Here is a 12,653-nt window from a genome sequence, read left to right on the forward strand (position 1 = left end):
GCTATCAGCCTTCTTCAGCCTGGATAGCTTGACTCCAGTGATGTGGAGAGCCTGGGACTCACGTCTGAGCATACCCAGCACACTCGGGGTGAAAATTGCAAAAAACACAGTTGATGGACAGAATGCAGAACAATGTCTTACATTCACCCCAGTACAAAGATCTGGGCCTAAATCCATCGTTTTTTTGCACTCCACACCACCATAGGTCAGACAATGGCTATATGCAAATCAGACCTGACCCTGTGCCTCATGGGAACAGTCCAGCCCGAACTACCAAGCCATGTCTTTCCTAGACCGGAATCAAGCATCCAAGGACCGGTTTCTGGCTATCAGCCTTCTTCAGCCTGGATAGCTTGACTCCAATGATGTGGGTAGCACTGGTTGTGCTACCCACAGAAGCAGCTTGTAAAATATGGCTCAGGCCTGCCATTGCAGAACCTGTGTGCAGTCTGGGACTGCCATGTCGACTTGGCAAGTGCACCCACTTGCCAGTTCCCTACACCTTCCCTTTTCTACATGTTAGTTACCCCTAAGGTAGGTCCAAGGTGCCTCCATGGTTAGGGTGCATTGTATGTAAAAGGTAGGACATGCCCTGAAGTGTGTGGCATGTCCTGATAGTGAATGACAGCCAGTTTTGTTTTTCACTATTGCAAGGCTACCTGTTCCCATAGGCCGGAATGGGAAGTTTGATTATAACATCTTATAATCTTAACTGACCCAGGGAACAAGGTAGAAAGTCGAGTTTAGTATGCCTGCACTCAGAATGCTAAAATGCATCTTTTAGTGAGGGTGATTTTTACATTCTGTTTTTGAAAATACCACTTTTAGAAAGTAGGTATTTTCTTGCCTAATCATCTATTGTCTTTGCTGGGTTTGTGTATTCCATGTCTGGTTTGTGAGTGACAGGGGGCTGGAGAGGGCCTTGGCGCCAGCAGTCTGATGGGTCATGGCTGGGCCGAATAGGTCCTGCATTGAATAGAGAGTAGGGGGAGGAGATTTCCTTTCACTGTCCTGCACCCTCATAGAATAGAGAGTAGGGGACGGAGATTTCCCTTCACTGACCTGGGCCCTCATAGAATAGAGAGTAGGGGAAGGAGATTTCCTTTCAGCTACCTGGGCCTGGTCTTCTTTCAAACAATGCTGTATCCACCTTCTGCCAGGAAGCTGCACCCAGGAGGACAAAACTGTTTTTGACTAGGTACAGACACTCTTTGCCTTCAGAGAACAAAGGATTTTGCAGTATAAATATTGGGGCCCAGACCCCAGAACTTTAGATCACTTCTGGGAATCAATACGAACCTTTGCTAAGGAGGAGAACCGGAGAAGCTGAAGGATGATTACTGACCCTGAGCTATTTGCTGTTGGGTTTGACTGCCCGGACTGGCTGCTTAAGGGTAGGACTACTGCCACTCATTCTCCTGTGGAACTGACACTACACATTAGTGTCTACACCAGCCGGTACTGATGCTGTTCAATCTTGACCCTGATGAATTGCCATCTAATAAGTTAAAGGGCCAAGAAACATGTTGCCCTTTCTTTCAAGTGCATAAACGTTGCATCCTTAGAGTGAAGATATGCTCCTTGTTTTACTTTTAATTAGGGCAGGGGCCACATTCATTAACATTATCCTTAGTGGACCACCTCCCCTATTTTACTTCACTTCCCTACACACCACTTTCACCGACACTGATCTAGGGCCCTCGCACGCACCTCGCCCACAGGCATAAGGAAAAAAGATCTCTGCCAAGAAGGCCCCATCTCGGGTGCCGATCCGGTATTGCAGCGCCGACCGGATAAGGAGCAGACCCGATGATGAAGCAAGACACCCAGCTGGCTGGGTTTGTGAGGGTCTTTTTCCGAAAGGAGAGGATTCTTCTCCCAACTTTTGTGACTCCATACCAATATGTGGACCCTAAAGAATGACACACTGAACCCTGCTTTTAAACATTAGGAACTGCATACCATTATTGTAGAGTGCTGTTGGGGTTGGCCTTCAGTGGTTACTTTTTTTTTTTTAATATATTTTAATCGGTATTTTTCACATTTACAACATATGACATTTAACATATAGGCTTCATTGCATATGTTCTTGCAAGGACCCCAGCCTATGAGGTTTTGCCGCCTGGTTTCGTAGGACTTTGGGAAAGTTCATATGCCTTAGCTTCCTTGCCTCTCTGTTTGCCACATTTAACATAAAACATATAGGTAGTGGTGCTTATTCTAGGTTTAAGAGCTGTAACATTAAACACAAAACATATAGATACTGGCTTTTATTCTAGGGGTGACTGCCTGCCTGCTGAGAGTGAACGAGTCTGATGTCTGTCCAGCCCCCTGTCGAGTCAACTACTCTGACCTGCTACGCCGCTCTTTTTGTAGATGGAGACACTGGTTAGTACCGACTGGTTTTTTTTCTTCATGGGGGTTCGTAGGGGTCTAGAAATGTGTCCAGGGTTGCCCACATCCATCTGTTGGGGTTCTTTCCTTGGTGAGTTTCTTAGCACTGTAATGTCGGCTCCCCTAAGGTAGGTCACCCAGTTCAGCCACCCCTTAAATGTGGCTTTGGCTGTGTCTTTCCATTTGGTGAGCACTGTTTTGGCTGCTGGTGTTAAGAGGAAGTCTAGGAGGTTTCTGTCTTGTTGTGTGGCTAAGTCCGCCGTTATGAGTGCAGTGGTGAGTGTGGCAAACTCTTCTTTTAGTGTGCAGCCCAAGACCTTATTTATGAATGTAAAGACTCTTTTCCAGAATGTTTTAACCTTCATAACTTTCTCTAAGTTACAGTTCCTGCAGCGGTTGTTCTCTCTAAGTCCTAGCGACGGTAAGCGCGCTGGGGTCCAGTATGTATTATGCAGTAACCAAAATTTTGTCTGAGCTATAACAGGGGAGATCATGTTTATCGACGGGGACGCCCAGAGGGTGTGTATCTCCTGCACGGTGAGTGTCGTGCCTAGTTGTGATTCCCAGTATCTGGTTGTCTTGTTATTAAGCTTTGAGGTCTTTGGTCGGAGAAGTTTGTATAGGTGGGACACTTGGTGGCCCACTTTGTTTAAGTTCTCCATGTATTGAATAATGGAGGGTTATTGCCTTTTTATTTTTGATTTTGCTAGGGCTGTTTTGATTTTGAGGAAGTTGTAGAGTTCTATGTCCGGTAGGTTATGTTGTGTTTTTAGGGTGTTAAAAGTGCATGGTTTACCCCTGTCTTCCAGTTGGGCCGGGTATGAGAACCCTAGTCTTTTCCAGGACTCTATGTCTAGGCGTTTCCCTCTATACTTTATCTTGGAGTTCCCCCACAGAGATTCCCAGTTCGAGTTTTTAATAGTGTGTTTGAGTTTCTGGTCTACATTAAGTAGTGCGTTTCTTGTGATTTTAAGTATAGGGCTGTTCAGTTGTGCCTGTTTGTTCGTGGTGGGAGAGTTATTGGGTCAGTATTGTTTAGTATGGCCTTCTCAATGGTGAGCCAGATTGGCGTGTATGTCTGGTTTGGTAGGATCCAGTACATCCCCTGTCTTGCTATGAATGTCGTTTGGAATGTTCTGAAGTCCGAAAAGTTTAACCCTCCTAGTCTCTTTTCTAGTTTTAGTTTTTGTAGACTTATTCCAGGTTTCTTGTCTAGCCACAGGAACTTGTTTATCATTTGGTCTATCTTTCGGAGGAACTCGTCTGTGAGTGTGAGGGGGAGCATGCCAGCCAGGTAGTTGGCCACTGGTGTGATCATCATTTTTATGGTGTCTATTCTTCCCCACCACGTAATGAATTTGGGCGACCTGGCTTCTAGTAGCTTCTTAATCTTTTCTTGAGCTAGTTTCTCATTATGGTCGAGAGTGGACTTCAGATTCTTCCCGAATTGGATCCCTAGGTACTTGACGAACCCGGGTTGCCAGGCTAATCCTGAGTCGCCTATTACCTCTCTGGTTGTGTGTATGTTGAGTGGCATTTATTCAGACTTGTCTTTGTTTAGTTTATATGCAGAGTGGGCAGGGTACAAAACTATGAGGTCCATAAGGGGAATGAGGTTTCTGGATCTTCTGTTATTATGAGTATGTCGTCTGCTTAGGCTGCAAGTTTGGCTGTGGTCTTGTTGATGGTGACTCCCCGCATATTCCTATTGGTTATGATGTCTCTAATCAGTGGCTTGAGTGCCAGTAGGAACAGCGCGGAGGATAGGGGGCAGCCTTGTCTTGTTCCCCGTTGAAGATTGAATTGGTGTGAAATTGTCCCATTTATAGCTATCTGTGCCTTGGGGGTTTTATACACTGCCATTACTTTCCTCATGTAACATTCTCCCAGGTTGTATGCTCGCATGGTCTGTTCTAGGAAGTGCCAGGACACTCTGTCAAAGGCTTTCTCTGCATCCAGTGTGATTGCTACCACCGGTTTAGTAGATTTGGAAGATTGTTCAAGAACATGGCAAAGGAGTCTTGTGTTATCGTGTTTTCAAAAAGCCTACTTGTGTGTTCGACAGCGTATAATCCCTGTTTCCATTTCCTGCTGAGTCTGGCCATTTAGGTATTCTCACTTTGTCAGTAATTTTGAACCTTGTAGGGCCCACGAAGGATAAAAGAATGTTCTCCTTCCTTAGCTTTTCCCTCTGAGCTAGGAAACCTTTCCTCGTGTCCACTGTACTTTTTGAGTAATCTTGTGTGAGTATTATCTTGTGACCGTTCCATTGCAGATTTTGGCTTTTTCTTGCAACTCCAAAGATGGCTTCTGTATCATGTGATCTTAGCGGTTTACAGATTATTTGCCTCGGGCCTGCTCTGTTCGTGGTTCTGAATGCCGGCACCCTATATGCCTTGTCTAGTTCAAAGGGGTTATCGCACTTGAGATTTGTGAGCTTCGGGATTAGATCCTGGATGAGAGTCAGGCACGAGCCTACTTTATCTTCTTCTCCCTCTCCCTCTGGTACGCCTACAATCCTTATGTTTCCCTTTCTGTTACGGTCGGCTAGCTCCGCAGTGTGTTTTAGGAGTTTTTCTGTAGTCTTTGTTAGCGCTATGACTGCGTAGTTTGTACAGATTTCCCTGTCTTCTATATCACTAACCCTTTGCTCCACTACGGACAACCTGTTGTTTGCTGCATGAATATCAGCTCTGACGACGGCCAATTCAAGCTGAATTGCATCCGTGGTTTGTTTAGTTGATCTGGCCAAGACGTGGACTTCTGCTAGTTTTTTAAGTATCATGTCCAGTGTGCTATTGATGTCTGGTTTGTTTTTGATGGGAGATTCATTGTGTGCCTCTGGTTTGGTTTTCTTTGGCTGTTACACAAACTTCCCCTCATTACCAGCCATGTTTATGAGCCCATGTCTCAGTTGGTGGTGCTCAAATATACTACTTCTGTTCTGGACTATGGGTGGGCCTCCCACTGCTGTCTGTGGGTAGGGTCCAGCGGGTTGCACTCTGGTCCCTGCAGGTGGGCAGGTCTGTGTGTCACCCCGCGAAATATGTCCTCCCTTTATCTTGGGTCACCTCCGAGTTGTACTCTGTACCCCTGTCCTTTGGATGTGTTTGGCCACGCCCACCTGCTGTGTTTATGTCCTCTTAAGCGTATTATCTTATCCTCCCCTGGGTGAGAGCGGTGGACATCTGGGCTGTTTTGCAGGCTAGTTCAGTTTTTTTCCGTGGCGATTGTTGGCATGGTGGTTTCTACCTTCTCCAAAGAGGCAGATGCCTCTTTGCCTTGCCCGTGTGGTCCTATTTTCTCTCTTACTCCCCCTCTTAGCTACGTTCCGCGATGTACTCCATGAACACTCCCTCTCTGGTTCTCCCAAGATGGCGGCTCCCCTTTGGTGGTTTTGAAATTAGAGACCCTTCCTACTCGGGGGTCTTGGGGATCTGCGTTAGTTTTCCCGTTATTTATTTCCTCCACCGGAGCTGCGCTTGTCCTCCGCTTCACCCTGCCCCTTGATGTTTCTGTCTGCGGTGATCGCGGGGCCGTAGGGGACGTGCTTCAGTTCATGCTATTTCCACGCGGCTAAAATGGCAGCTTCTATTAGCTGTTTCAGTTTAGCTTTTACCTTCACTCGCTGGGGGGTCATCGTTCTATTACTCCTTGTGAGGCTTGGTTGCGGAGGGTACCGCCTTAGTAGGCTTGCACTGACCCTCCTTTGGTTAGCGGTTCACACGTTTGCTCTCCTTGTGCTCTCCCTCTCCGGATCTTCAAGATGACGGATCAGGGGCCTGTTGTTGTTGTTGTGTGGCCGGAGGTTTCTCTCCTCTCCAGAGAAGCAGTTGCTAGTTTGCCACGCCCATGTGGCCGTCCCATTTTCTATTTCTTCCTTCTCGCCCGCTCAGCAGCGTCCCACAACGTACTCAGTGTACTCAGTGTATGTTTGCTATCCTTGTGGGCTCCCTCTCAGGTTCTCCCATGAGGGCGGCTCCCCCTGGAGGTTTCGATTTTAGAGATGCTCTCGGATCTCGGGGGGGGGGGGGTTGCGCTCGGTTTACCGCTCTTTATTTCCTCCACCGGAGCTGTGCTTGTCCTCTGCCTCGCCTTGACCCTTTTTGTTTCTGTCTGTGTTGGTACGCAGGGAAGATGGGGTCGCATTTACGTTCTTGCTATTACCAATGAGTTAAGATGGCGGCTTCCATTAGCTGGTACAGTTTCGCTTTTGTGTTCACGCGCTGTGGGGATGGTTGTTCTATTTGCTCCCTACGGGTTTCGGTTGCGGGATGTAGCGTCTTGGGAGGGTTGCACTGACCTTTCTTAGTTTGCAGATTATGATCCCGCCTTCGTCTGCCCCTCAGTTCTCCACCGGCGCAGATCACCGACCACGGGCCCCGGGAGCCATCTTGAAGGAACGCAAGTTCTTCGTAACAGCTCTCTCCTATTTTCTTCGTTTTCCGTCCTTCATGCCCGGCTGGTTGTCTCCCGTTCAGCACAACTATTGCTCTGCCATATCCGATTTCTTTTGGTGTAATTCTTTCTAAGTGTCGTGTGGTGCTTGCATGAGTGAATCTCGCTTTATCCCAGGGTCTAGCGGAACACTGGATTCAAGCAACTCTCCCCATTGCCGTCCAAGCCACGCCCTCCAGTGGTTACTTTATTACCAAGGAAAGAAGATAAGGACTTTGTTGTATTTACTTTATCATCTTGCAGAAGCTCTCGAAGGTCTTTTGACTGAGCTTGCCTCATGTTTTAAAGAATCAGGGATACAAAGACTTCACCAACAGTTCCCCCTAAATTCCCTTGCTGGGAATTCTACCTGCAGAGAGGGGCCTGCTGTTGTTTGGGACCTCTGAAAAGACTGAGTGTCGCTGAGAGCTGGAAGAGCAACGTAATGAAGAGAAGCGTGTCGCCACCACAGCAGTTGCCGTTGCATCGCCAATGAGGCGTGCCGCCGCCGCAGCTGTTCGCCGTTGCATCGCCGGAGAAGCGTGGAGCAGTACCTGTTGCTGCTCCAAAGATCATCGATTTCGCTGCACGGCCGTCGGGCGTGCACACATCGCATCCACGTTGTCACACCGCATCAAAGACGCCATTTTGTCACATCGTGCTGGATCGTCGCATCGCATAGAGGCGCCACCTTGTGGCATCATAACCGGAATGCAGTAAGAAACCAACGCATCACTTCCTCTTCGGTAAGGAACCGACGCATCACCTCCCCTGCACTGCAGAAAGGAACCAACGCATCACCTCCCCCGTAGCAAGGAACCGACGCATCACCATCCCTGTGACCCTTTTGTTTGTTATGGGTGATGCATCCAAGGTACTTAGAGAGTAAAGTGTTGCATTTACCATCTACATTGAACTAAGTTGGTTCTACCATCATAATGTCATATTCTTGATACAGTATTGTGGATATTGTGTAAAGTCTAGGAAAGATTACTTATTTTTCTAAACTTGTGTGGTGTCCATTTGTGGTGTTTTCGCTGTATGTGTTCATTAATGCTTTACACACTGCCTCTGAGATAGCCTGTCTGCTCGTGCCACACTACCAAGGGGTTGAGCAGGGGTTATCTAGGAGTGTATCCCCCTTATCCTGACTAGAAGCAATGGTCCCTATTTGGACAAAGGTGCAAGCCATTGCCAACTAGAGACCCCCATTTCTAACAAATATCAACCCAGCACCAGTGGTGTTTTCCTATTGTCAGTGTGTTGCATCTCGTGCTGACCTTTGGAGAACACCAGTGGATAAAGGGTCAATACTCTATCACATATCCTGGGATTTTTAGATTGGAGTGAGAAATAACAAAGATTTGGAACTTTGGAACTTCATGTGTGGTGATCCTCTTCTTTTTAGTCTTTGGACCATGATTATATGGATTCTGACTTGGATTTGGATTTTGATCAGCATCAGAAGAAGTGCTGTAATAATTGGAGTGCTTTCTCCTACATAAGAAAAGCAATTTGCATGTTACAAGTTAGCTGTGCAGTCGTAGCATCAACTCACTTGGCCACATTACATGACACAATTATGTGGTTGAACGGTCGCCCTCCGTCACATAAAGTATGGATGGAACTAGGAGGGCTCTTCATGTACCTAGTGGAACTGCTTCTGTGGGGCTACATTCAAATGATAAAGATGTCAGGCAGAAGGCCCATATTTGTGTACATCGCCATAACAGAAAAATTGAAATTTCGAGCACCAAAACGTAGCCTAAGAAGGAGTATCTCCATGTTAGCTCTCATTCAACATAAAAACGTATCCAGCATTTTTGGGGGGGGTCTTATTTGCTGCAAAGGGCCTTCCTGCTACCATTCTCACACGCACTCTATCCATTCACGTTTCCTCATGCATTCTCAGGGTACTTGCATCCCCAGTTTTAGATGTTCATGTTATCAACCACAGTGGAGAGTTGATATCACCTTTTGAAAAAAACATCAGGGACTGAGGAGCTCAAGTGGCAATTTTTGGGAGAAATGTATTTACTATAGTTGTTAAAGACTAGTTCAATCAACATGCTCAACATGCTCTTGTTCAAAGCACTTGAGGGTGTGGAACAAATTGAGGAGGTCATTTAGCATTAAGATATTCTTCTAAATCACAGGCTGTTCTGCTGAAAGACTTAAGACGAATGGGTTTGGTGTGGCCCATACAAAACGGTTGTGCACACAATGTATAAAAGATCTCGGAGCTTTCCTCTGTCTCAGACCTTTATTTGGATGGTTCCTCTTTCCAGCAAGTCATATCCACCAACAGCTTGTAATGCCCTTGCTGTGGTCTCCGAGACATGGATCCGAAGTGCTAGGGGAAGAAAAATCGTCATCAACGAACAGTAGACAACATATTCTTACTTTACAGCTACATAAATAGGTTAGTAGAAACCCAAGTTTTTCCATGAACATTTCCGCTAGTCTGGCTCATGCCCCCATTGCCTTCCCTCTGCTGCACAGTTAAAAATTATAGGGGACTTCACTGAACAGGTTCAAGAAAGCAAACGTTCAAATGACAGCACATCTTGATCTAACACATGTGCTCCCATACACTCTTAGTAACAGCTAAAGCGTTATACTTTTCCTGCTATACATAAGTCACAATTAATGCATAATGCAAAAAATAAAAAATTGGACAGGAGAAAGAGTGGAAAAACCTGCTCACACGCGTATGCTTTCAACTCACTGAAAGTGAGCAGCGTACTTATTTTCAAGTTTGAATCCGTGATTCATAACCATTTCAAATGTATTGTGTGTTTTTAAATTCAGTATTCAGACCCCCACTACTGAACTGAAGAACAGAATCCCGGGGTAAAGTGTTACCATCAAGCCCAGCAAAGATGTCATCATATCAGATGCACCAACACTACCTGATGACTACTGCTTTTACAAAGCTTCTTAGACCTCTCCAACGCAATTTCTCTCCAAAGTCATGAAGTCCTTTGAAAGTCATGCAGTCCTTAGGCTTAGCCTGGGCCAATAAAATCTTTAGCCTGGGCCTGCCAACCCAGACTTATGGAGAGGATGAAGCTCTTTAAAAGTTGCAAAAAGAGACCCGATAAGAGACGTTGCCTAGAGCATGCAACAACATTCCCCTGTTGTGTGTTTCTTGCATGGCCCATTGTTCTTTTCTCTAAGTTAGCCTAATTGTGCACGATGTAGGTTACTTTTTTCTTGCACATGTTACTACATAACATGCTTGCCCTTGTACCACATTGTATTTTCACAGAACTTTCACATGTTTTTGTATTTTATTCTTTTCCTGGAATTTGGTCTGAGCACCTTGGACAAGGTCAAACAACATTGCCCCTCTTTATCCTCAGTGGTCAGACACTAGCACCTAAACATAACAAGAGAATGCAGCTGCTGTTTGTAAGCACACATATCTTGTCATAAAACTGAGGACAGGTGTTCTGAAAAAATACACACTGAGCAAAGGTCCTGAAGCAAGAGTGCTGCATCAGCTCACTTGTACAACATCCACCTATGTATGCACTGATGTGGGCATAATATATATTCATTTCACTTCAGTAGAAAGGGTGCGGGCGATAGGATACTCTGTTTTATAACATGACAGGACTTTTTATGGTGTATGGCCAGTTAACCATGCTAATGATATTTTTTATATGCATTTGTTGTCTAATTGTGGTGTCTCTTGTTTATCTTTTTGTTTATCTTACTGTGGACAAATACAAGTGAGAGAGCGAAAGGGTGCCCTGTTACCGAGATCCCTGAGAGGGTCGAGAGTGTTGTGTTCTGGGGTGCCAACTTATTTGTTTCTTTGGAAAGGTTAGAAGGGCAAGTGAGGCTCTATAGCTAGTCGAATTTGGGCTCATAGATGATGAGGTGGTATGGTGACTCAGTCCCTACATGCTGATGTTTTATGGTCCCAAGCATAGTTCTGTTCCTGAGCAGAATCCCTGCAACACCACATAAAATGCACCCCTCAGCCTTACTGTCTCTGTCTTTAAAACCCTTGTTTATATATTGTAGCTTTATACACCTAGTAATTCCTCCACTGTCCACCCTGAGAGTGCAAAGTGGAAGTCTCCCTTTGAACTGACTTCCTGTGTACTTTGCAAACAGTAAAATTCAAGTTGCAGTTCACTAATGAGTGGCAACAAGGCCAGGGCAGCTTGCTCCTTTTCAGAGAGGGACTGGCCTGACCATTCGACTTAAGATATCCCTTGTAGCATGGAGACCAATATTAATGTGCAAATGATTTGTCCCCATCTGTAATCCTGGAATGAAACTCAAATGGCAAATTATAGGAATACAACCTACTGTGCCTACCAGAGCCTGTGATTAACGAAAGTATTCCACCTATCACTTATTGTGGTATTTCTCCAGAACAGTGGACATCCAGCAATAAGTATGATGCTTGTAGCTGGGGTGATAGGTGGTATATATGAAGAGAAGCCTTACTACTATTTTCAAATTCAGGAAATTTCAGGAATACTCCAGCCTCACAAAAAGCAAGGATATATGACAAAAACACCAAGAATTGTGTTCAAGAATATGATGCATGAATCAGGTAAGGAGAAAAAGAGACAGGATTAGTGGAAACAGGAAGGATAAGAGGAGTTATTTTGTATTGGTATATGTAAAACTCTACTTACCACATGCATGTTCCACAGTGCCTGAGAACAGTTAAGAGAAGAGATTCTAAGGTGTAGCTAGGGTTAATGGCATTTGGGTCGAAGCAGGGTCAGTGGCCATATGGTATAAATAGGGGTATATTTACTAGGGTGTTGGCAGGGTGGAGGCATGGTTAGCAATATAATTAAGGGTGGAGATACATGGATATAGGCAGAAACCAAATATACTAGATTAGTGATAAGTAAACATAGCAGGGAGGAGGGGGGACTAGACAAGGGGGATTTGGGGAGAAGCTAACCTGAGGGAGGTCTGCCCCCTGGGTATTTTGGGAAATGTAGCAGTCGAACAACTGCTGGGGGAGTTTGGGGTTGTTTTGGGATACTTTTGTAGCGCAAGGGTATACAGCCGGACAGTTTGTGCACAGTGGCGGTTCTCCCATGGGGGCGTTTGGGCGCCGCCCCACCTGTTTTCACGCCGTGCGAGAAGAAGGCAGAATCAAATGGTAGTTATTTATTAATAACTACCATTTGTTTCTGCCTGCCCTTCTCGCACGGCGAGAAAGCAGTCAGCCGTCAGCCGATTCCGAACTTCCTGGTTTCTCGAGCCTCAGGCAGGGGGGAGTGGCTTGGGGGAGTGGCTTGCCTACTGTTGTGAATACGTACTGTTTGGACAGCCTGAGAGGTTGTTCAAACAGACAGTATTAGCAACAGTGGGCAAGCCGCTCCCCCAAGCCTCCTCCCACTCTCCGTTCTGCAGGATGCAGACTGTGAGAAATGACGTATTTAGGGCAGCCGGCCGAACCAATCAGCGCCGGCTGCCATGGAGGGGAGGGAGGCTGCCTGCAGCAGCCTTCAATGACGAGAGCCCACATTCAAAATCCAGGACGAAGGCGGGAGCAGTATCGGGACGGAGTCAGCGCGGGAACGAAGCCATTAAGCCAAGGTAAGTTTTTAAATTTATATTCATTGTATTTTGAGATCCATTCATCTCTTGTTCCCTTGCAGTATACTGAAAAGGAGGTAAACTAAACGTTCATAAAAATGTTTTTTTTTTAAATGTAAACATGGCAGTGGTTTACCAGCCGTAACACTGAAGGATGCTAATTTTATGGCAAATGTGCACATGGATCGCATGCAAAAATGCCGTAACTCGCGAAAATTCGAGACACTGGCTCAAAGGGG

At 45.9% G+C, this 12,653-nt stretch overlaps 1 protein-coding gene across 1 annotated transcript in view; it reads right to left on the reverse strand.

The window, feature by feature from the left end:
• Positions 1-9,086: 9,086 nt before the first annotated feature.
• LOC147712075 (guanylate cyclase 2G-like) overlaps positions 9,087-12,653 on the reverse strand; it is a 427,466-nt gene continuing 423,899 nt past the window's right edge. Inside the window, exon 19 of the mRNA XM_086919591.1 lies at positions 9,087-9,184. Coding sequence (XP_086775717.1) covers positions 9,087-9,184 — 98 coding nt within the window. The remainder of the gene's footprint in view (positions 9,185-12,653) is intronic.

The sequence above is a fragment of the Lissotriton vulgaris genome, chromosome 5 (assembly GCF_964263255.1).
Source record: "Lissotriton vulgaris chromosome 5, aLisVul1.2, whole genome shotgun sequence".
NCBI classification, from domain to species: domain Eukaryota; kingdom Metazoa; phylum Chordata; class Amphibia; order Caudata; family Salamandridae; genus Lissotriton; species Lissotriton vulgaris.